This window comes from Spermophilus citellus (assembly GCF_964194105.1).
Source record: "Spermophilus citellus genome assembly, chromosome: 3".
NCBI classification, from domain to species: domain Eukaryota; kingdom Metazoa; phylum Chordata; class Mammalia; order Rodentia; family Sciuridae; genus Spermophilus; species Spermophilus citellus.
Window position 1 is genome coordinate 207,620,521 of NC_138184.1, and position 25,063 is coordinate 207,645,583.

The following is a 25,063-nucleotide window of genomic DNA, read 5'->3' on the forward strand; positions in this document are numbered from 1 at the left end:
TAAACTTGCTAAATTTATTCACAAATGTAGTCAAAATCATTTATGGATAAATTTTGTTTCTTCTTTTTCAAGATGTATACCTTTTATTTATTTCTATTGCTGTACACCAGACTTCTAGTATATAGAAATGGTAATAGTAATAGCATCCTTCATTATTTGCGTTTCTGATTTCCAAAGAGAAAGATTGACAGATAAATTTGATTGTGACGTCAGTTACACTTTATCAAATTAAGAAAGCTTTCTTTTAGCCAGGCACAGTGGCCCACATCTGTAATGCCAGCAACTCAAGAGGCTAAGGCCAGAGGATCATAAGTGTGAGTCCAGCCTCAGCAACTTAGTGAGGCCCTTAGCAACTTAGCAAGACCCTGTCTCAAAATAAAAAATAAAAGAGGCTGGAGGTGGGGGCTGGAGTTGTAGCTCAGCAGTAGAGCGTTTGCCTCCTACATGTGAGGAGCTGCGTTGGATTCCCAGGACTACATATAAATAAGCAAATAAAATAAAGGTCCATCAGCAACTAAAAAAAAGAGAGGCTGGAGGTGTAGCTCAGTGGCTCAGTAAGCACCTTGGTTCAATCCCCAGTACTGGAAAAAAAAAGATTTTTTTTTTATCTTCTTATTTGCCAATTATTTTATCATGAATAAATGTTGAATTTTATCAACTATCTTTTCTACCTTCTGTTAATGAGAATGATCATATAATTTTCCCCTTTAATCTGTTACTGTAGTAAATTGCATTGATTTAATTTTCTAATGTTAACCCAACCTTAAGCAGGGGTTCTCAACTTTAATAATCAGAATCACATAAAAAGTCTTTAAAAGTCTAGCTCCATTTGTGGTAAATGTTATTTTTAAAGGCTATGACTATAAAAATGTACAAAGTCTAATATTGTAATACTTGTGTTTTTCTTTTTCTTTTGTTGTTGTTTCACATTGTTGTTGTTTAGTTAGATAAAAGAAATAAATCAGATGCAGTGGTGCACTCCTGTCTTCCCAGCTGCTCAGTAGGCTGAGGCATGAGGATTGCAAGTTCAAGTCCAACCTGGGCAACTTAGCAGGACCTTGATTCAAAATAAAATATAAAAAGGTTGGGCTGGGGATGTGGCTCAAAAGGTAGCTTGCTCGCCTGGCATGCATGGGTCGTGGGGTTTGATCCTCAGCACCACATAAAAATAAAATAAAGATGCTGTGTCCACCGAAAACTAAAATAAATAAATAAATATTTAAAAATTCCCTCCCTTTCATAAATAAATAAATAAATAAATAAATAAATAAGGCTAGGATGTAGCTCAGTGGTAAAGCATTCCAATACCAAAAAGAATAAAATAAAAGTAGAAGAAATAAAACACTATAGACAGATAAAGCTGATGTCCCCATTTGTCCTCTTTCCAGTTTCATTACCTTCTCTTCTCTGGACAGTTTCCTCTCATTCTAGTTTGTGTACGCGCACGCGCGCACACACATATGTTTGTTTGTTATCTTTATTTTTTGCAGTGCTGGAGATCTAATCCAGGGCGTGGAACATGCTAGGGAAGTGCTCTACTACTGAGTTACATCCCAGCCTTCTATATTTCTTTATTTTTGTTTTTAAGCTTAATTGCTTTTGAAAGAATGTTGTACTATGTGCTTTTTTTTAAAAAAAAAAAAAACTTTATTTATTTATTTATTTATGTATTTATTATGTGGTGCTGAGGGTCAAACCCAGGACCTTGCAAGTGTAAGGCAAGCCCTCTACTGCTGAGCCATGTGCTTTTAAATAGCACATGCACATGGTACAAAATTCAAAAGGAACAAAAGTTAAGTCCCATTTCTGCTTCTAGTTACCCATTTTCCTTTCTACCACACTACTTTTTTATATGTCCTCTTAGAGATATCTGACATATGTCCAGTTGTAGGGATGGCCTTAAGTCTCTCCTCTACTCCCAACAGGTGCCATGCTGTGGGGACTGTTCTCCACTCAACTGTGTCCATTTAACAATCATACTGGGGCCGTAGATGTAGCTTAGTGGTAGAGTGCTTGCCTAGCATGCTCCAGGCCAGACCTGGGATCTGAGCCCTGGCAATGCCAAAAAAAAAAAAAAGTCAACCATTTGTTGAGTGCTATTTTCTAGGATCTATGCTATTTGCTTTATATAGATCTATGGGTGCAAGATTCAGCTCAGTTGGTAGAACGCTGGCCTAGCATGCACCAGGCCCTGTGCTCATTCTTAGCACCACCAAAATAAACAAAAATAAAAAGCATATTGGAGGGGTAGAGCTGTAGCTAAGTGGTAGAGCACTTGCCTAAAACATGTGAGGCACCAGCTTTGATTCTCAGCACCGCATATAAATAAATAAATAAACAAATGAAATAAAGGTCACATCTATAATCCCAGCGCTTGGGAGGCTGAGGCAGGAGGATCACAGGTTCAAAGCCAACCTCAGCAATGGTGAGATGCTAAGCAACTCAGTGAGATCTTGTCTCTAAATAAAATACAAATAAAAGCATTTTGGACTACTGGACATCATTTCTTTTCAATGCATATAATTCAACCCTGAATAATGTTCTTTTACATTGATTTTATTTATTTATTTATTTTTGATTCCAGGGATTGAACCCAGGGCCACACATGATCTAAACATTTGCTCTATCACTGGCTACCTCCCTCAGTCCCTGATGTGTTATTTTATTTAGCTGATGTTCTGTTTATGGATATGGAGGCAAGCTGCTTCCACTCTGCCATTATAAACAATGCTGCAATGAATAATCTTCTATATTATCTTTGGGAAAATGTGAAGTAGAATTGCTAGTATAAAATTTTGATAGATAACACCAAATGGTCTCCACAGGGGTTTACCAATTTTTATTCCTATCAACAATATATAGAAGTAACAGTTTTCTCCCATACTCTTGATAATACAGTATTTTCAAATGTTTTAATCTTTACCAGTCTGAAGGTTAAAAAGTTACATGTTATTATCATTTTATTTTGCCTTTATTTTAAGAGGTTGAATATCTATGTTCAAAAAGTAATCAAAGTCTTTATGACTTTTTCAAAGTCCATTTGAGTTTTCTCTGTGTCATCTGTTTTATTTGTCTTTTGCCCATAATTCTATAGGATTAAGCATTTCCTGCTGATTTGGAAGAGCTGTATGCATAAAAAGAGATTAACCCTTTACCTATAATATGTACTAGAAATACATTTTTTCATGTGGCTCTTCTTATGATTTTATTTGGTTTTTATCCTACTGAATGTATCTCTTTTTTCTGAAGTTTCTTTTCTTTAAATTTATTTCACGGCTTCTGGGTTTTATGTCATGCTTCCTCACTCTAAGGTTAAAAAAACCATTTCCCATATTTTCTTCTAGTACTTCAATTTAAAATAAAAATGTAGTTATTTTTTATCTATCTGGAATTTTCTTTCATGCAAGAAATGGGAAAACGAATCCACTTTATTTTTCCCGAAATGGCTCCTAAATTGTCCTTTAAGATTAATAATTTATCTTTTTCCTGGAGAGTTTATTTTTAAAGTAAGAGACAAGACAATATTTAAAGTGAAGAGGGAAAAAAAGAAAAATGGTGTCATAAAACCCAGATAAATAACACAGCATTTTTATTAATTAACTGCCTGATGCTCTTCTAGAATACACTTTACTCCAGAGAGCTTTTTCCTTGCTTTTTTTTTTTTTTTCCTAAGTACTGGGGATTGAACCCAAGGGTGCTTTACCATTGAGCTACATCCTCAGCTCTTTTTATTTTTTTTATTTTGAGACAGGGTCTCCCTAAGTTGCTAAGGCCAGTTTTGAACTTGCGATCCTCCTACCTTAGTCTCCTGAGTCACTAGGACTACAGGTGTGTGTTACCACACCTGGGTCTACCATCTTAAATGTATTATTTGTTTTGTTTTTGTTTTTGTAGTACAGGGTATTGAATTCAGGGCTTTGAACTTACTAGGCAGCTAAATCTTCAACCCTTTTTAAAATTTATAATTTTATTTTGAGACAGGGTCTCACTAAGTTGTCAAGGCTGGGCTTGAATTTTTTTTTTAATTTATGAAGTTGATCTTTATAACACTTATTAAATAGGCAGCCATAACATGGAGCGGGGAGTCCTGTAATGCATATATATGGTATCCAAACCTGACACAGAATGAATTCATACAATGGCCTTGAACTTTTGATCCTCCTTCCTCAGCCTCTAGACCGGCTGAGTTTATAGGAATGTGCCACCTCAACCAACTTAAATGTATTGTTTAATAAACATCCAGTAAAATTTGCTTTTTTTTTTTTTTTTTTGGTACCGTTCTATTAGTTTAAACAAATGCATAGTATCTTGGCCACCATATTTAAGATAGAGAACAGGCCCATCACTTCTACATACAGATGGCCCTGATTTACAGTGGTTCAGCTAACAATTTTTCATCTTCAGGATGGTGCAAAGCAATGCACATTCAGTAGAAACTGTACTTGGAATTTTGAATTGGATTTCCTCCTCGACTCGAAATACGCAGCCTCATCTTCTGTCCAGATGCTGGGTAGAATGCCACCCCGGGTTGGCTGTGTGATCATAAGGGAAACCACTGATGCTCCACAGTGCACCCTGTATGGCTGTACTGGGTTGCTCAGAAGTTTAGGTGCAGTTTCCAGCCAAGAGCGGTGGCCCACACTTATGATCCCTGCTACTTTGGAGGCTGAGGCAGGAGGATCACAAGTTTGAGGTCAGACTGGGTAATTTAGTGAGTGAGACTCTGTTTCAGAATAAAAAGTAAAAGGAATTGGGAATGTAGTGGTAGTACCCAAGCACCAAAAAAATGGGAAATAAAGAAAAGAAAAATCTACCACGCGGCCTGCGCAGTGGTTTCATTAATGAGGTTCTAGGCATTAAGTTAGTTAGAAGAGATCAAAATAAAACACACAAACCAGTACCTTATTTTACATTGCTAGGTCCGAGACGGCTCGCCTCCCTGGTTCCCGCCTCTAGCCGCCCAGCAGGGCAGCGAGGATTACTCTGGGCTAGCAGGAGAGAGAGAGAGCGAACATGCCGGGGAGTAGCCTTTTATTTGGGGGACAAGAGATTCAGGGGAGAATTCCATCCAATGAAGGTTGAGGGGGGGGCTGCACTCCAAGGTCAGGGTCAGTGATTGGGTCTCCAAGGTCAGTGGTCATGCACACCCCCACACGGGTGGGCTCTCTCATCAGGAAAGGGTCGGGATAGCTCCGACACAGCCAGAGCGCCTCAGGCCCTTAACGGGAGTCACCCAATCACGTGTCAGAATGGCTCCCCACATATTCCCCCTTTCTTTTCTTAACAATGAGGCGGCGGTTCACTCTCTGGAGTCCCTGGATTCTTGATTGGAAGATTTGCCATCCTATAGTTACAATACAAAAGAGAATTAACAGCAAAGAGAATAATCCAATAATGTACCAAGCGGAGTGTTTAAGAATATTTCCAGGGTTCAATCCATTTAATTCCTTCAATATTTGGTTAGCCAAGGAAGAAGGATCTGAAAAATCAGCTCTATTATTTTGAATGTCTTGGATATGGTGATGAAGTTCCAGAATATCCAAGCTATTATTACTATTTTGTCAAATACCTAATAAATGGATTTTAACCTTCTCCCAATCCCAGAGAGAAGCATTGTACTTGGCAGCTGTAACACATACATACTTATAATTAGCATGGCATTTAAGCCTTTCCTTAAATTTTAAGGCTGAAAGTTCATTACCAATGTTTATAACAGTCGCCTCTAAGGCGTTTAATTTAGTCTCAATCCTTTCATCAATATTTACTTGATTATGTAGAGCCTTGGAAGTATTTTGAGCTAAATTATTAAGAAATTTTGCATGCTGAATATTTTGAGACAATGTCAGAGATGCAGAGACAGTTGAGGCAATAAAAGAGACCAGTGTTAAAACACCAACAATTATGACTCCAATAGCACGTTTAGGTCTTGTTAGCTGGGCATGAATTTGCTGCAGGACTTGTAAGCCAGCATCAGCATATCATGGCTCTGAAATATTAGCAGGTAATAAAACAAAAGAGGGCTGATGAAGTATCAGCACTCCTTTTCCTCCATTATACCTAGAAATACAATTGGTTAGGTTGCACTTATTACAAGTAACAAAATATCTATCATCTATCCATTTAACTTTTACATTTCCAATAATTAAAACATAAGGAGATTGGACACAGGCTCTTAGGCCATAGCAAGATCCCTCTTTACAGTTCTTGCCGACAAATTTTGGTAAAGGTTTATCTGTAAAATGTAAATATTCTGAGGCAGCAATTAAACGCCAAATATCCTTTTGAATACCTCCTTCATTATAAGTCAAAATATTACTAACAAATCCTGCAGGTGTCATAGCAGAATTTCTTCGTAATTGTCTCTTATCAATTTTTGGAGACCAGTCTAAAATATACCCACTAGCTTTAGACACCTTATGTTGTACAGGAAAGGTATTTACACAATCCATCTATTTAGGAAAGGTGCCAATTTCAATTGTAGAACTATTTGGACAGTGGGGTATCGGTGGAGGTTTTGTAGAAATGACTGGCTTGTTTTGGGAAAGTCCCATCTTAATTACTGATTTAGTATTAGGTTTTAAGTCCCCATAAATAGAATTATTTGTCAGTCTAGGTTTACCAATCACCGTCTTTTCTTCAAATGATACTTTCAGACAGCCAGCATGTTTATCATGTGACCAACACAAAGGTAATTGGGCACTGTAGCCAGAATAATTAAATCTAGTCACATGATTGGGAGTAATATGAGTATCTGTAAATCCTCCCATCATGAATGAGTCATTAGTAAATACTGGAATAGATTCTCCAGTCCACACAGCTGGGTGTACCAGGGGTGGATCTGGGAAATATGTCCAATAAGTGTCTACTTGATTCCCTTTTACCTGACAGCCCAGTAGGGCAATTACTGTTGCTACCATCAAGATTGGGGTCCTGTTCTTTCCTAGGCGTCGAAGTATTTGGGAGGCCTGGGTTGTCAATTTCTTCACATCTTTCCACGAAATCAGCTTTTCGGCTGGTTCAATCTGGTCTTTCTTCATCCTTTTCCGATATCTCCTCCTTTTGGGTTGTGGCTCCTCCGGGTCGATCCTCAGTCGCTTGAGTCTGGGTTCTATCTCCTCCACGTCTGATAGCACGTTCAGGCACCCAAATAGGACGGAAAGCACCTTCTGGAAAAATACAGGCATGCCTTCGGCCCCATGTTATTACCGGGTCTGGCCCCTTCCACTGACCAGTCTGTAAATCTTTCCATAGAACTCTGCCTAAAGGGCCTGTTACTGAGGGAGACATTTGCCTCTCAGCAGCAGTGTGACCTTCTGTGTCACAGTTTAAAAAATTTAAAACAAACAAGGCATGATTAAGGCTATTTTGGGGAGTCACTATCTTATTCCCCCTTTTCAATTTTTGTAATTGAAGCTTAATAGATAAATGAGCTCATTCTACAATGGCTTGACCTTGGGGGTTATAAGGAATTCCTGTTTTATGATTAATTTGAAACTTTTGGCAAAATTGTTGAAAAGAAGAGCTTACGTAAGCTGGAGCATTATCTGTTTTAATCTGCATAGGGCACCCTAAAACGGAAAAAGCTGCTAAGCAATGAGAAATTACATGTTGAGTATTTTCCTTAGTACGTGCCGTGGCAAAAATAAATCTAGAATAAGTGTCCACTATGACATGCACATAACATTGCTTACCAAATTGAGGAATATGAGTTACATCCATTTGCCATATCTGATTTGGTTTTAATCCACGGGGATTTACCTCTGATGGCAGAGATGGAGTGTGAATTACACACTTAGGACATTGGCTTACAATCTGACGAGCTTGTTCTCTGGTAATACTAAATTTTTTACGTAAGCTAGAAGCATTTTGATGATGCAAGGAATGGGAAGCTAGTGCACAGTCATACGAAGACATCTGTTGACAAAAAGCTACTAATTTATCAATTTTGTCATTACCTGCAATTAGAGGTCCGGGAAGGTTAGTATGGGCACGGATGTGTCCTATGAAACATGGGTACTTTCGCATTAGCACTGTTTTTTGTAAATTATGAAATAATTCAAATAACTCCTGTGATGAAGTAAACCCAATAACTGAGGTTTCAATATTTTTGGTAACTCCGACTGCATGTAAGCTGTCAGAATAGATATTAATAGGCTCATTTGAAAAATAATCTAAGGCACAAATCAGAGCTTGAATTTCTGCCCTTTGGGCAGAAGTATAAGAAGTTTGTATTACCTCTGTGTGAACACGGCTGAAGAAACCTGCCTTACCAGAGTTGGAACCATCCGTGAACACCGATAAAGCTTCCTCTATTGGATGAGAACATACAATCTTTGGAAAAATAAATGATGTTAATGATGCAAATTGTACAATCTTATCACGAGGATAATGGCTATCTATCTGGCCAGGGAAATCTGCAAAAGCTATCTGCCAGGAGGTAGAAGTTTGAAAAAGCCAATTAGTCTGTTGAACAGAAAATGGAATAATTATGATATCAGGCTCAGATCCAATTAATTGTAAAATCCTAGTTCTACCCTTAATTACTAATTGAGCTATAGAATCATGAAAAGGAATTAATGTTTTTTGAGGGGAGTGAGATAAATAAATCCATTCAATAACTCCTAATCTTTGCCATATGGCTCCTGTTGGGGTATGTTCAGTTGGAAATATTAATAAATACATTATTTCTTTAGGATCTATTCTAGTAAGCTGTGCATTTTTAATTGCAATTTTCACTTTCCTTAAGGCTGCCTTAGCTTCTAAAGTTAGTTGACGTGGAGAGGTTGGAGAAGGATTTCCTTGTAATATCTGAAATAAAGGACTTAACTCAGAAGTAGTTAACTTTAAAGATGGTCTTAGCCAGTTAATATCTCCTAATAGTTTTTGAAAATCATTAAGGGTACGTAACTCCTTAACTCTTATCTGAAGATTTTGAGGACGGATTGTACTCCCTTGAATTATCTGACCTAGATATTGAAAAGGAGATACTTTTGAATTTTTTGAGGAGCTATACATAAACCCATTGCTGTAAGTGAAGTCTCTAACTGAGTAAAAATTTCTGAAAGTACTTCTGGATTAATATGAGCCAATAGTATATCATCCATAAAATGAATAATATAGGCATCAGGAAAGTTATTTCTAATGGGATCTATTGCCTGGTCAACATATTTTTGGCACAGTGTAGGATTATTACGCATTCCCTGAGGAAGTACCTTCCAGCAGTATCTTTTAACAGGTTCCTTAAAATTAATTGCTGGGACAGTGAAAGCAAATCTTTCACAATCTTCAGGATGTAACCTTATAGAGAAAAAACAGTCTTTTAAATCTATTACTATCAAGCTATAATCTAAAGGAATGGCTGTGGGGGAGGGAAGTCCTGGCTGTAATGATCCCATAGGCTGAATTGTCTGATTTATTGCCCTTAAATCCTGTAGCAATCTCCAATTTCCTAACTTTTTCTTAATAACAAAAATAGGTGTATTCCAAGGGCTAAGTGTTGGTTCAATATGACCAGCCTGAAGTTGTTCCTCAACTAATCTATGAATTATTTTAAGTTTTTCCCCTGAGATGGGCCACTGAGAAATACATATAGGCTCTTCTGTGAGCCACGTGATTTTTTCAGCTGTCTTAGGGATCGGGGAAGTACTTAGGGCCCCTAATAAAAATTTTGGTCTGGAGTACTTACTAATCTTTGTCGTGGAGATTGGCTTGTAAACAGATATTCTTCCTGAAAGGTCTCCTTATCATCTCCAGGAGAATACCTCTGATTAACTTCCTCAACTGATCTTATAGAATTTGGAGTAACTAATAACAGTCCCATTTTGGCTAATATATTTCTTCCCCATAGGTTAGCTGGTAAGGACTCTAACACATAAGGCTTAAATATTCCACTGTTTCCATCAGAATCTTCCCAACGGAGATAGTTGGCACTTTGAGCAGGCTGTGAAATCTGTCCTATTCCTTCTAGGTTAGCTGGTGCTGTATGCAAAGGCCATGTCTTGGGCCAAAACCGGCTGGACAATACTGAGCTATCAGCCCCTGTGTCTATGATGCCTAGGAAATTTTTATTATTAATTTTAAGTTTTAATAAAGGGCGTTCTTGTCGTACTAACTGGGACCAATATACTGTGTCCGGCGGTTTAGAAACTGAATCTACCGGCAGGTGCCTTTCTGAGACACAAGGCAATAATATTAATTGAGCAAAAATATCCTTTGGGGTGAGTCTTAGGGCATAATTGGATCTTACAGTAACATATAATTGCCCTTTAAATTCTGAATCTATCACACCAGGTATGACTTCAATGGCTCCCTTCAAATTATTATGCCCCAGAATTAAACCTACAGTATTTTTAGGAAGTGGCCCAAAAATCCCAGTAGGGATTTGTGTTGGTCCCGTTTCAGGATCTAATTCAACTGTCTCTGAAGGTCCTAAGAAAACTGTCTGTGATTCCTGTCCCTGTCCCGGTAAAAATCGCGGACTGCCCTGGTCGGCGCTGCCAGTGACGTCACACTGTGCGACCGTTCCCCATATTGTTTCTGGGCCCGGGGAGGGGCCGAATGGAAGTTTTTTGTCCCCTCGCTAGGAGGAAATACTTGTGGCGAGAAGGCGGGCTCATCCGTGCCACCCGAATCAACCACGTGGCGTTGAGTCTTGCAATATCTATTATCGCCAGTAGATGGAGCCCTAAACCTAAAATTGCGCATGCGACACTCGTGGGCAAAATGACTGGTTTTTCCACAAATGTAATACTTACCGCGGGACTTCTGAACTGAATTTTGTGGCCTTAAGGTTTCCTTTAATGCTGTTGCTAAGGCCACCGTTTGCAATTGAGTGGAATCTAAGTCAGAACATAAGTGAATATACTCAGAAATTGTTCCTTTTTTACGATGGGGTCGGAGAACATCCTGACAGATTTTATTTGCGTTCTCAAAAGCCAATTGCCTAACGATAAATTCGCTAGCTCCTGGGTCCCCGATGGACCTGTTCGCAGCCTGATATAGTCGGGCTACGAAATCTGAATAAGTCTCACTGGCACCTTGTCTGATTTTGGTAAGAACTAAATTGGACTGGTCCTTGGGGACAATTTGTCTCCAGGCACGTTTTGCACAATCAGTTATTTGATTGTACACTACAAATTCATAATTTAATTGTCTTTCTAAATCAGCAAAATCTTCAGTCCCTAAAAACATCGTTACTGGCGTTTCTATGCCCTGTCTTCTGTTTCTTTCTGCCTGTTCATTACAAAAATCAGTCTAATAAGTTTTCCAAAGCAAATAATCTCCTCTGCTCAGACAAGATCTGGCTAAAAAAATCCAATCACTAGGAGGAAGGGGTTGTGAGCAAATATTTTCTATCAGACTCTGAACAAAAGGCGAATTTGGGCTGTACGTTTCACATGCATTTTTCAATTCCTTGATAGTTTTAAATGGAATTACAGCATGAACTCTAACTCTTTGATCTTGTTCATTAGTTTGCTCAAAAACTGGAAAGAGGTGAAAACCAGTAGTATCCTCTCCCATTTCTTGAGCCTTCCTAATACCTTGCTGAACTGGGGTAAGAAAAGTCATCTTTAATTCAGCACACCTGTTAAATTTGGTCCTTCTAGTAGGTACCGGCCGAATTTTAAAAGCTTGGGCAGGTGGTGCTAAATGCAGTCTATTAAAATTTCTCTCTAAGTCCTGAGTTTCCACGTCTAATTCTTCTTCCTCAGATTGTGAGCTGCTATCAGACTCTGTACTATCGCCATTTGGAATTTGGGTTTCTAACTCACGTGGTTGAGAAGAAACCTGAGCCCCTCTAGGAGTTTCTTCTGTATTTTCCTCTCCAGGAAGATCGTTTACCACTTCCGGAGGGCTCTCTAAGATTAGAGATGCTTCTTCTGTATCATGCTGTTCTGTACGATCTGTCTGCGGGCTAGCTTGCATAATTCTAACCTTTGTCTTGGTTTTTAGCGCTTTTGTTTTAAAACGGCTCAAGGGAAAGGAAATTAACTTAGCTTCAGGCTGATTTTCCATTTGAATAGGCCTAATAGCTCTTTGAATGCCTTTTAGAAGGTCTTCTGGCGGCCACGAACTCTGGCCCATGTATTCAAAAAGACAGACTTCTAGGGCTGTCCAAGTTTTCTGTATATTTTCTATACTTCCAGGTATTTCAGTAGAAAGACAGACTCTCTGTAACTTCCTTCCTAATTTTTCCCAAGTAAGTAAATTTGGAGACTCTTGGTCACAAAACCAAGGACAATATTCACCTACAATCTTTAAGAATTGTAATAACTGAGTTTTCTTTATCTGTTTTCCTTTCTGATTAATTATACTGTCTAAAATAGTCAGATACATTTCCTTATCCGAAGAAGTAGAATTTCCCATTTTAAGTAATTTAATGTCTCTTTCCTTCAATATCTCCTGGTACTTTTGTGACCCAAATGTCACCTCTTCCTTATCTTTATCTTTATTCCTTATCTTCCTATATCTTTATTTCTTTTTCCTTATCTTCCTTTATCTTTATTTCTTATTTTCCTTATTTCCTCTTTATTTCTTTTTCCTTATCTTTTTAGTGCGTGTTTCCACTCAATCTAACTAATTCAGAATGCCCCACGTTGGGCGCCAATTCTACCACGCGGCCTGCGCAGTGGTTTCATTAATGAGGTTCTAGGCATTAAGTTAGTTAGAAGAGATCGAAATAAAACACACAAACCAGTACCTTATTTTACATTGCTAGGTCCGAGACGGCTCGCCTCCCTGGTTCCCGCCTCTAGCCGCCCAGCAGGGCAGCGAGGATTACTCTGGGCTAGCAGGAGAGAGAGAGAGAGCGAACATGCCGGGGAGTAGCCTTTTATTTGGGGGACAAGAGATTCAGGGGAGAATTCCATCCAATGAAGGTTGAGGGGGGGGCTGCACTCCAAGGTCAGGGTCAGTGATTGGGTCTCCAAGGTCAGTGGTCATGCACACCCCCACACGGATGGGCTCTCTCATCAGGAAAGGGTCGGGATAGCTCCGACACAGCCAGAGCGCCTCAGGCCCTTAACGGGAGTCACCCAATCACGTGTCAGAATGGCTCCCCACAGAAAAATGCATTTTCCACTTATGATATTTTCACCTCGTGGTGGGTTGGTGAGCATGTAGCCTCCTCATACCTTGAACATCTGTGTTCTGTCCTGCTGCTTTCTCCCACAACCTTGCCCCTGATACCCATTGCTGTGTTTTCAACCCAAGCCCACCCATTCAGAATTTCTGGGACTGGGTCCTCCATCTAGGTGATGAGGGTCCTGCAGGAGATTCTGATTTGAATCAATTGGAAACCATTGCCTGAGAATATTGCTTCATAACTGGCAAGAACTTGGTTCTTGCTTGGTTCCCTGGAGTCTAGACTGTGACCTGTGAGCAGTCAGAGGCCTCAGACTAGTAAAAACAACCCTTCCTTTGTGCTTATTACCTGACAGGCACTGAGTCAAGCACATTTAACCTGCTGTCTCTCACTCTTCATAGTAGTTAAATCTTTCACTCCCATTTTATAGATGAGGCACCTGAGGCTAGAGATAGAGATTAAGTACTTTGCCCAGCTTTACATAACCAGGAAATGATGGAACCAAGATTTTGGAGCCAGGCTAATTTGCAGCGCCCATGATCCTGACCTTTCCACTGTGTCACCTCTCTCCTGTAGGGTGGTTACCCGCCCCCACCATGCCCAGCCTGACAGTGTGACAGTTGTCCATGCCGGCTGTCATGTCCTCAGAAGATTCTCCCAGTACAACTTCTTACTTGATTTGTTGAGCTCCTGGAGCAGGGGTGATTGAGGAGAGGCTAAGGGGACAGAAAGCTGAATGAGGCCAGCTCCTGGAGAGAGCAGGGGAGAGGCCTGGGCCGGGTGGGGCTGCCAGGAGACCTCTGCCTGATGCTGTCTGTCTTTCCTCCCTTTGCACTGGACCGAGCCTCCTGTGCTTCTCTCCATCTGATCTCCTGTTTCCTCCTCTGGCTCTGGAGTTCCTGGCTCCTCTGACTACCTCTTCTTAAGCCCCTACCTCTTCTCTCTCTCACCTCAGCTTGGTAAGAACAAGCGTTCTGGGGGCTGGGTAAGGGGAGACCATTCTGGGTTCTGGTGAATGGGCCCTGGGAGGAGTGGGGGGTAGGGTCTCATAGCCTCCTGTTCTGGAAGAATTCTGTGGAAGGGTTCAAAAACACTCTGAAAAGGTGATCCCTCCAGGGTACTCAACCAGAGGTACTGCCATTCCCTAGCAGGGAATTTGGAAATGGCAGCTGGTTTTAAAATTTTAATGGGATTACAGTGTACATACAGACTAGAGCATAGATCATGATTTTCACAAGATGAACATACTCATGTAACCAGAACGAGATCAAGAACTAGAATATTCCCAGCATCCCAGAAGCTCTTCTTCAAGCCCTCTACTAGTTGCTACCCCTGGAGTGAGTGAGTGGGGGCATCTTTTGTTTGTCACAGTTACTTAAGGGTTCTGCTGGCATTTAGTAGGCAAGGTTAAGGGATGCTAAATGCCTTTCAATGCACAATACAGTCCTGAAGCACAAAGAATTGTCCTGCCTAGATGCCCTGTTGAGAAATGCCACATCTGACAGGTCTGAGCAGTAATGGCCTGCAGTGTGGCAAAGGTCTGGGGACCAAGTGGTGCAGCTGTGTTAGTGATCAGAGTAAAGACTGGTTTCACTGTAATAAGCTCACACTGTCACCCCTGCCTAGGCCTCCGGAATGCCCCCCGATGCTGGGCAGTGATCCAGCCCCTGCTGTGTGCTGTGTACATGCCCAAGTGTGAAAATGAACGAGTGGAGCTGCCCAGCCGCACCCTCTGCCAGGCCACCCGAGGCCCGTGTGCCATTGTGGAGCGGGAGCGGGGCTGGCCTGACTTCCTGCGCTGTACCCCTGACCACTTCCCTGAAGGCTGCCCGGTGAGTTGTCTATGGGGCAGGATCTGCGATGTCTGGCCTAACATAGGAAAGGGTCTGGCAGGATGCAGAGGAGCCAGAGCCTTCTTTCCTGGGGACCTCAAGTCTACAGCCATGGGAGCCATGAGTCACAAACCCAAACTGCAACTCACTGGCTAGACCAATGTATCAGGGTTTCTCTACTGATCCAAGATAATAAATTTAGCAAAAAAAAAAAATTTTTTTTTGAGCACCCACTTTGTTAGGTGTAGGGAATTTACAGGAGTCATGGATGAGAGGAGACTGTCTTTAGGGAGTTGATCATACAGCTGGAGACACCAAGGCAAGGGCGTCAGATCTAGAGGTCTAAACTGATAATAATAGTAAGAATGATAGTAATAATGCTAGTTATTATTTAGTACATGCCAAATACCATGATAAGCACTTTACATCTATTAATTTAACCCTTAAACTCTACTGTGTGGTAGGTACTACCATCTTATAGATGGGAAAGCTGAAGCACCGAGTGGTCAACAGGTGGTCAGTTAATTACCCCAGCCTGCACAGCCACTGAGTGGCTGTTTGAGTCCTGGAAATGGGCCTCCGACACCACACTCTGCCCCTGATAACTTTTCCTGAAGAAGAGGCTCATCCCTGATCTGATCTCCCTTTGCCACTGCCTTCTTCCCTTCCCTGGTGCCAGAATGAGGTGCAGAACATCAAGTTCAACAGTTCGGGTCAGTGTGAAGCGCCTTTGGTGCGGACAGACAACCCCAAGAGCTGGTACGAGGATGTGGAGGGCTGCGGGATCCAGTGTCAGAATCCACTGTTCACCGAGGCCGAGCACCAGGACATGCACAGCTACATTGCAGCCTTTGGTGCTGTCACCGGCCTCTGCACGCTCTTCACCCTGGTCAGTCACAAGGGAGGACAGGTCATGCTTTAAGTACAGGTGTTCCCCCCTCCTGGAAACAGGAAAGGAGCATGGGGCTGAGCTCGGGGGGCGGGAGGGGGCACCCCAGGGAAGGGTCATGATGGAAGAGCCTGGGGTTTAGATAAGGGCGTCTGTGGCAACAGAACAACCCTCACCTGGCAGAACGGCCACTCTCTTCCAGGCCACCTTTGTGGCTGACTGGCGGAACTCCAATCGCTACCCTGCAGTGATTCTCTTCTACGTCAACGCGTGCTTTTTTGTGGGCAGCATTGGCTGGCTGGCCCAGTTCATGGACGGTGCCCGCCGGGAGATCGTGTGCAGAGCAGATGGCACCATGAGGCTAGGGGAGCCCACGTAAGTGTCTTGAGGACCCAGAGGTGAGGACGGTGGAGGAAAACTGTAGTGGGCACTTCCCACAGAAGGGATAGGTTATACCTGAAAGTGGGATTTCAGGGAAGGATTCATCTGGGTTTGGATTCGCCTTGTTGAGCCTTGGCTTCTGCCTCAAAACCTGGATTTAAAGCAGTATCTTCTAGAACCCCTTCATGTGATCTGGGTCCTATCCCCAAGCCCAGGGACCCTCCAGACCTTAGCAGCCCAGGATTTGGGGACAGGGTGGAGAGATTTGGTAGAGGGAGTACAGACTGACCTTCCCAAGTGACACCCACATATTTGCACAGCTCCAATGAGACCCTGTCCTGCGTCATCATTTTTGTCATCGTGTATTATGCCCTGATGGCTGGTGTGGTCTGGTTTGTGGTCCTCACCTATGCCTGGCACACCTCCTTCAAAGCCCTGGGCACCACCTACCAGCCACTCTCAGGCAAGACCTCCTACTTCCACCTGCTCACGTGGTCACTCCCCTTTGTCCTCACCGTGGCAATCCTCGCTGTGGCCCAGGTATAGTGACTGGCGGGGGCTGGCGACCTGAGTGGGATAGTCTTGCGAGAGGGACCAGCAACTGAAGGTCCCTCCCACACTTTCCTGCTGCAGGTGGATGGGGACTCCGTGAGCGGCATCTGTTTTGTGGGCTACAAGAACTACCGATACCGGGCTGGCTTCGTCCTGGCCCCAATTGGCCTGGTGCTCATTGTGGGAGGCTACTTCCTCATCCGAGGTGAGTGAGGACTAGGCCAAGGCCAGTGGAACCACACGTGTGCCGAAAGCCTGCTTTGTGGAAGTAGGAACAAGGGTCACCAGCTCTGCTACCTGCACAACTGAGACTGCAGCTAGCTCATCCCAGTCCTTGGTGCAGTGTAGAAGAAGGTGACCTTTAGACAGGTACAGTACCATGAGCTCTTGCTATGTGGCAGTGCCTTTGTATTGTCCAGAAAAATGTACCCCTTCCTCTAGAGCCCTGACCAGGCTTACTGAGTGGAACTGGGACTGCAGTCCAGCCCCTGCCTCCCCTTGGAAGGGTACAGTTGTGTAATGACCAGCCTGGGTAACCCACTCTGCCCACGTGGATCCACCTGTGGCCCTAGGTTGTGTGTGCTGTCTTTAATTTTATACTGTCAGCCTTTTGGAGTTTGGTTTCCGTCTCCTTCCTACCCCAACGCACATATAGTTTTCACAACATGCACAGATTTACTCGTCCCTAACTTCCCTGTCTCAATCTGCCACCCCACACTGAGCTTCCGTATCTGGCTTATTTTCGTTGGGTTTTGTCAGTTTCAGTTTCCTCCCACTGAACCGTCAGCCTTCTGTTCCGCCTCTTTCCTCCCTTTCTGGCAGTGTCTGTGCCTCTGATTTATGTCTCATATCTGTGCTGTCCTGTACAGTAGCCACTAGCCACCTGCATTGCCGCTAGTCCAGATTGAGATGTGTTATAAGTGTAAAATACACACTGCCTTTCAAAGAAAAGGCACCAAAAAAGGGGAAAATATCTGTTAATGATTTGTTATGTGGATTATATATTGGTGTGATTACATTTTGGATATATTACATTTATAAAACACATTGAAATTAGTTGTTTTTTTTTAATATACTTACTAGAAATTTTAAGATTATACGTGTGTCCCACAGCATTTTCTCTCCAACAGTGCTGCTCTTTTCTAGTTGTAGATAGATACAATATCTTTATTTTTCTGTGGTTCTGAGGATTAAACCCAGTGCCTCACACATGCAAGGCAAGCGCTGTACCACTGAGCCACACCCCAGCCCAACGGTGCTGTTCTTGAGTTGGTTTTACACCTTTTCCATCAGAAAACTTTGACCTGGCTGCTTTCCTTAGGAGCAGTGGGGTCAGGACAGGGGCTCCCTCTTTCTCTCCGGATGCTGCCGCTGTGTCATTCATTCCAGCCCATGGCAGAATTGCTATTAGCTGTTCTCCCGTTCTCCAGTGTCTCCAGTCCTCCAAGCTTTAAGTCAGCACAAGTGTAATCAGACCCAAGACTCTGGGGCCCTGGGACCCTCCCCTATATAACCATCCTTCTCAGGAGAGTGGCCTCACTCTGCTAACCCCTGAGGTCCCTGTTCTGTTCAGGAGTCATGACTCTGTTCTCCATCAAGAGCAACCACCCGGGGCTGCTGAGTGAGAAGGCTGCCAGCAAGATCAACGAGACCATGCTGCGCCTGGGTGAGTGGCCCTGGGGCTGAGGTCTGAAGTTCTGGCCAGCCCAACACTGTACCCTCCTGGGGCTCAGGAGCCTCCAGGGTGCAGTAATGCAGTGGGACAAGTTAGCGGCCATGGGACAAGGACAAGGTATGTGTGTGTAGGTGGTGGTACTGGTGGCAGCTTGAAAGAAGAGGGCCTTCTCAGATGGGAGAAGCAAGTTGAGTCAAGACAGCTCCATGTCTCCACTTCTCCCGTGGGAGCCTTCCCACATTTGCCTCACAGGTCCTTCTTGCTTTATTTTGGAGAATACCCTTCTTGACCTGAGCCCAGTATGAACTCACCCCATCCTCTGTTGCTCATTAGGGCAGACACACTCCCCCATACTGCTCCAGTGTCTGACCGGTAACGTCCCATTATGTCCCTGTCCTCTACAGGCATTTTTGGCTTCCTGGCCTTTGGCTTTGTGCTCATCACTTTCAGCTGCCACTTCTACGACTTCTTTAACCAGGCTGAGTGGGAGCGCAGCTTCCGGGACTACGTGCTGTGAGTGTGGGGACTGGGTTTGGAGGTGGCAGTGGTGGGAGCTGGAGCCCTGGCTGTAAGGACAGCATCCCCTTTGCTGTGCAGCAGGAGTCTGCCAGGTCCCTCAACAGATGAGGCTGATAGTGTCTGGGCTTCCAAGACATCAGCTGCTCTGTGCTGTGCCAGACATGGGAAAGAGCCTTCAAGTGCCTATTCAACTCTGCCCTTCTATGTGCACCCCTTGGCTGGCTGATGGGATGGTGTGTTTGTAACTGTTAGGAAGCCTTTTCAAGCCAGGTGCAGTGGTGCACACCTGTAATCCCAGCAGCAACGGAGGCTGAGGCAGGAGGATTGTGAGTTCAAAGCCAGCCTCAGCAAAAGCAAGGCGCTAAACAACTCAGTGAAACCCTGTCTGTAAATAAAATACAGAATAGGGCTGGGGATGTGGCTCAGTGGTCATGTGCCCCTGAGTTCAATCCCCGGTACCAAAAATAAAAATAAAAAAGAAGGCTTTTCATCCTTTGCTTTCTTTGACCAACTCAAGGTTGTACCTTCTACAGCTTTCTCCATAGATCCCTACACAGGAGTAGATACCTGTCTATGACAGGTTAACAATCTGTTCAGGTTTGCTAGTTGTACCTGTGCTTTTTTGTGTACGAATGAGGATGATTAGGAGAGAGTGAGTCATCTCAACTTCCTCAAGTGCAGCACCTGCCATTATAAGGAGAAACAGTTAAAATGCCCATTAAAGTGGACATTTGTCTGGACTGCTTCAGGCTCATTTTTAAAGATTCCAGCTTCTAGCCTGGGAAGTTTCAACTGTGAGGGACTGGGGATGTAGCTCAGTGATAGAGCACTCATGAGTGAGTCCCTGGGTTTGATTCCCAGTCCCCAAACAAAACCACCCAAGAGTACCATGAGAATTGTACTCTTTCCAAAGTCTTTGGATTGATAGTCTGGATCCCTACCCATTGGACTCAGAAAGACTCACCTGTCAACCATCCCTCACCACAGGTGCCAGGCCAATGTGACCATTGGGCTGCCTACCAAGAAACCCATTCCTGACTGTGAGATCAAGAATCGCCCCAGCCTCCTGGTGGAGAAGATCAACCTGTTTGCCATGTTTGGCACTGGTATCGCCATGAGCACCTGGGTCTGGACCAAGGCCACATTGCTCATCTGGAGGCGCACCTGGTGCAGGTGGGATCAGCAGCCAGCTCATCCTGTCCCTCCTGTCTTAATTGCAGCCTCAGGTCCCCCACCTTTAGGCTTTGTCTAGTTCTTCCTGCACACGGTCTTGGGCAGCTGTGTTTTCCAAAACAGGGCACTGAGCTGCCTGAGGTCCTCTTCTCAGTGGCTGTCCACCGCCCCCTGGTGGCGCCTCCTGTCCTTGGGCGACCTGAGGCATGAGTGTGGACCAAATACTGAGCCAGTGGGCAGCATTTGGTAAAAGTTGATGACTTGACAGCAGGGTACACAGGAGCCTTGTGTTCTAGGTTCACTTCTTTGCAGGGAAGGCTTCTACTCCTTAGAGTCTTTGAGGCATTTAAGACTCTCAGAACTTCCTAACCTAGAGGGAATGGGACGCTATCTTTCACAAGATTTGGTGGTGAGTGGCCGCTCCTCCACTCCCCTCTCCACACTTTCTCAGGTTGACTGGGCAGGGTGATGATGAGCCCAAACGGATCAAGAAGAGCAAGATGATTGCCAAGGCCTTCTCTAAGCGGCGGGAGCTGCTGCAGAATCCAGGCCAGGAGCTGTCCTTCAGCATGCACACCGTCTCCCATGATGGGCCTGTGGGTGAGTCTGGCCCTGTCCTCCCTGGAGCCACTTAACCCCGAGTGCCCAGCTGCCTCCCCTCCCAGGACACTGGATGTTTGGCAGACTGTTCTCCCTTCTCCCACTCACACACTCATTCTTTTTTTTTTTTTTTTTTAAAGAGAGAGTGAGAGAGGAGAGAGAGAGAGAGAGAGAGAGAGAGAGAGAGAGAGAGAGAGAGAGAGAATTTTTAATATTTATTTTTTAGTTCTCAGCGGACACAACATCTTTGTTGGTATGTGGTGCTGAGGATCGAACCCGGGCCGCACGCATGCCAGGCGAGCGCGCCACCGCTTGAGCCACATCCCCAGCCCCACACACTCATTCTTTTCTAGTCCACTTCACCTCTCTGAAGGCCTCTCTTTCTCCTCTGTTCCTGTTCATGGTCTGTGAGGGTTCCCCTTTCTCCCCCTCCTCCTCCTCCCCCTCCTCCTCCTCCTCCTCCTCCTTCTTCTTCTCCTTCTTCTTTTTTTTTTTTTTTTTTTGGTACTGGGGATTGAAATGAGGGACACTCCACCACTGAGCCACATCCCCAGCCCTATTTTGTATTTTATTTAGAGACAGGGTCTCACTGAGTTGCTTAGCACCTCACTTTTGCTGAGACTGGCTTTGAACTCGTGATCCTCCTGCCTCAGCCTCCTGAGCCACCCAGGATTACAAGCGTGCGCCACCACACGGGGCTCTCTCCCTATTCTCTTCCTTTTCCATTTGCTCTCTGGGCCAGAGTAAGCCAGGGTTCCAAGACTAGATTTCTGACTGTTGTTTAAGCCCTTTGGGGACTTGAAGCTGCTCCCCTCAGATTCTGAATGCATAGATCTCTGTGGTTATAGACCTTTCTCTGACAACTGGAGGGGGAGGGACTAGCTCAGGGGAATGGTGCTAGATAAGGAAGGAGCCACTGAGAGGGACTGGGAAGTCACTATTTCATCTTTCTTTCCATCTCCAAAGCGGGTTTGGCCTTTGACCTCAATGAACCCTCAGCTGATGTCTCCTCTGCCTGGGCCCAGCATGTCACCAAGATGGTGGCTAGGAGAGGAGCCATACTGCCCCAGGACGTGTCTGTCACTCCTGTGGCGACTCCAGGTATGAGAGTTTAGGCTTCTGTAGGGAGGTGGTGGGCATAGATGCTGGGACTGGAATACCAGGCACTACCAGAGGGGGAGGAGGAAGGCCCCAGAGGATCTGAAGCCAAGGCACTGGAAGTCCAGAGCTCAAGAATAGGGGTGCTGGGAGCTTAGGGGTATAGGTAGAATACTTAATGATAAAGTGCTTGCCTAGCATGTGCAAAGCCGTTGTTCAATCCCTAGCACCACACACACACACACATGCGCACAGAGAATAGGGATGCTGGGGAGGGAAGGGTGTTGAGGACAAAGCCAGGGCCCCAGGCAGTGTTCTCTCTCCTAACAGTACCCCGAGAAGAACAAGCCAACCTGTGGTTAGTTGAGGCAGAGATCTCTCCAGAGCTGGAGAAGCGCCTGGGCCAGAAGAAGAAGCGAAGGAAGAGGAAGAAGGAGGTGTGCCCCCTGGCACCAGCCCCTGAGCTTCACCATCCTTCCCCTGCCCCTGCCACCAGCGCTGTTCCACGGCTGCCTCAGCTCCCCCGACAAAAATGCCTGGTGGCTTCAGGAGCCTGGGAATCTGGGGAATCCTGCCGACAGGGAGCCTGGACCTTGGTCTCCAACCCCTTCTGCCCAGAGCCCAGTGTCCGTCAGGATACATTTCTCCCCAGTGTTCCAGCCCCCACGACCTGGGCTCAGGGCTGCCGCCAGGGTCTGGGGCCCATTCACTCCCGCACAAACCTGATGGAGGCAGAGCTCATGGATGCAGACTCGGATTTCTGAGCCTGCAGAGCAGGGACAGGAAAAAGGAACAAATACTGTTCCAAGGCTCTTCTTCCTCCCTGAGAGCACTTCCCTGGATCTCATCTTCCAGAGAAACTGTGGGCCAAGTGCCCTCCCAGGAGACTTCCGTATGTTTGGCTTAAAGCAGCAGGACTGTGGGAAAGAGCCAGACTTCTCCATGGGTAGGTCTCACCCCAAGGGCAGGGCCCTGGAGCTCAGGGTCTTTATTTCTGTCCCACCAGCTGGAGTCTGACTGGCAGCAGTAGTCTCCAGCAGAGCTTGTGGTAGGGCAATAATGGCAGAGGCAGGGGTGACAGTTCTCAGAGTAGATTGTGGTGGCTAGGGAGGCAGCCATGTCCTGTCTTCCAGATGGGGGCTGGCTGCCATTTTCTGTGCCAACAGGTGCCCTTTCCTGGCACTCTCAGACCAAAAGTGTTTATTGTGTCATTTGTCCTTTGCCTAAGGACTCCCTTCTTCATTTAAGGTGGTCATGAGGCCAGAAGTGATTACTGCCACAGGGGCCTCTCTAAACAGGTAGCCCTACCCCAAACCCACTTTCTCTTCTGCATCCGCCTTTCCCCATCTCATTTCTACCAGGCCAGACTCTTCCAGCTTCCTATTTGTTGATTAGGACCCAGAACTGCAAGCACGTGGGAACGAACACACACACACACACACACACACACACACTGAGCTCTATCTCTTGGTGAGAGATTGATCCAGCTGTAGAGCCTTGGCCTGGTAAGGAGTGACTTGGAGCCTCTGGGCCCCTGAGAGACATGTTATGTCTTCTTCGTGACCATCCAGTGGGGATGGATCCTTTGACTTGAGGGCTGTCCTGGGAAGCTGCCTTCAGCCAGGCAGGAAAGCTTCTTTCAATTTCCACAACTGCTGGGGTAGGAGATTCCCACCTTTCATAACCTCCAATCATGTCCCCAGCACCCCATATTCAAGACCCAGTAGCTGGAAACCTTAGAAGTTGGCTGGGTTTTAGGTTGGGGGATAGAGATGGGAAGAAGAAATATGAAAAATAAATAAAATGTTTTTGTATAAACTCCAGTGTGTTTATTTTCCGTAGCCCTAGTTTTGTCCTATTTACCCAGTCCTGATCACTTGTCTTCCGCGTTCCTCCTAAGGCTCTTCTGAAAGGCCAAGAGCTTGGGGCTGATGAGGTCAAGACTGACAGCCAGAGGTTGAGCTATGTCAGCTTAATGTGTCCTCCCTGGCTAATTGATTCTCTATGAACAAAAGCTCCTTGATGTCCACAGCCAGTTCATTGAGTACTAAGCATAAGATAATCGAGCACAAGCATGCCGCTCAGCCCTGGAATGAAGATAGGAAGCAAGCATCTCCTGGGGTCTACCTCAGAACCTCATGCCATCTGCCAGGGGATGTCAGTTTTGCCAGTGCATTCTAATCCAAGATGCCTCCCTGGGTCAAAGTCATGGAAGCCCATTAGTCTCACTTCCTCCAAATAATGTCAATAGAAGACTCAACTGAGTTACAAGGATTGTGTTAGGGAGATCTGTAGGGAATCTACAGACTTGGAAGGATATTGTGGAGTGTATTTTATGGAGAACCCTTTCCTAACTGCTGCTCATGTGATAGGGACTTGTGTTTTGACCAGAATCAGATTCCAGTGGGGGAGGAAAGGGTACTACCAACATACTGATTTTACCCTAGGCATTTAATTTTTTGCAGGACTAGAGAGCATCAGGGATGCTCTACCACTGAGCTATCTATATCCCAACTGTTTTTATTTTTATTTTGAGGCAGAGTCTTGCCAAATGCCCAGGCTGGCCTTGAATATGTGATCTGCCTCAGCCTGAGTAGCTGGGATTCAGGGGTGTCTCACAGTGCCCAGCTCCATCCTAGGCACTTTATATGTGTTCATTATACCAATAATAGCTAACTCTTACTGAATGCTGGCTAGGAGCTCTTTGGAGATTCAGTGAGATAATGCTTATAAGTTTCTTGGAAAGGCACCTAGCCAGTAATTAGTAATGCTGGGATCCAAGTGGAGTCCTCTGGCTCCAGTAGCTCTTAGTGACCGTGGTAATGATCCAATCTGAAGAGCTAGTTTTATGAAGAAAAAAGCTCAGTGAAAGAAAATAACATGCATACAACCTAGTAGCTAGTAAGACCCCAGGGTCTTCCTGATCCTGAAGTCCAGGCTCTTTTCACTCTCAGTTCAGACCTTTGATCTTTATTCCTACTCAGATTTCCCATTTTGTGTTCCTCCTAGCTACCCCACACCCCCTTGAGCTTGCTCATCTTGTTCATTCTTGCTGCTACTGTTTCTCTCAACAGTATTATAGCTATTTTTTAGCCTTTATCCACAACAGTATTATATTTCTTCTTTTTGTCTCCATGAACATTCAACTACTTGTTTCCGTGCCTCTGTCCTTTCTTTAGGAGGATTACTTGGGTAAAAGATGGGGGATGGAGTTCAATCTGGGTCTTAAAAAGCTGAGAAATGTTACCTCAGTGTGGCTG

At 44.5% G+C, this 25,063-nt stretch overlaps 1 protein-coding gene across 2 annotated transcripts in view; it reads left to right on the forward strand.

The window, feature by feature from the left end:
• SMO (smoothened, frizzled class receptor) overlaps nucleotides 1-23,602 on the forward strand; it is a 34,077-nt gene extending 10,475 nt beyond the window's left edge. The window contains exons 2-13 of one of the 2 annotated variants that reach the window (XM_081285564.1): nucleotides 13,929-14,043; nucleotides 14,711-14,916; nucleotides 15,596-15,805; nucleotides 16,008-16,180; nucleotides 16,507-16,726; nucleotides 16,820-16,943; nucleotides 18,312-18,404; nucleotides 18,818-18,926; nucleotides 19,920-20,105; nucleotides 20,557-20,705; nucleotides 21,672-21,806; nucleotides 22,134-23,602. In XM_081285564.1, the coding sequence (XP_081141690.1) occupies nucleotides 14,770-14,916; nucleotides 15,596-15,805; nucleotides 16,008-16,180; nucleotides 16,507-16,726; nucleotides 16,820-16,943; nucleotides 18,312-18,404; nucleotides 18,818-18,926; nucleotides 19,920-20,105; nucleotides 20,557-20,705; nucleotides 21,672-21,806; nucleotides 22,134-22,567 (1,980 nt within the window). In that variant the 5' untranslated portion in view covers nucleotides 13,929-14,043; nucleotides 14,711-14,769 and the 3' untranslated portion in view covers nucleotides 22,568-23,602. The remainder of the gene's footprint in view (nucleotides 1-13,928; nucleotides 14,044-14,710; nucleotides 14,917-15,595; nucleotides 15,806-16,007; nucleotides 16,181-16,506; nucleotides 16,727-16,819; nucleotides 16,944-18,311; nucleotides 18,405-18,817; nucleotides 18,927-19,919; nucleotides 20,106-20,556; nucleotides 20,706-21,671; nucleotides 21,807-22,133) is intronic. The other variant, XM_081285563.1, reaches the window with a different exon arrangement.
• The last annotated feature ends 1,461 nt before the right edge of the window (nucleotides 23,603-25,063 follow it).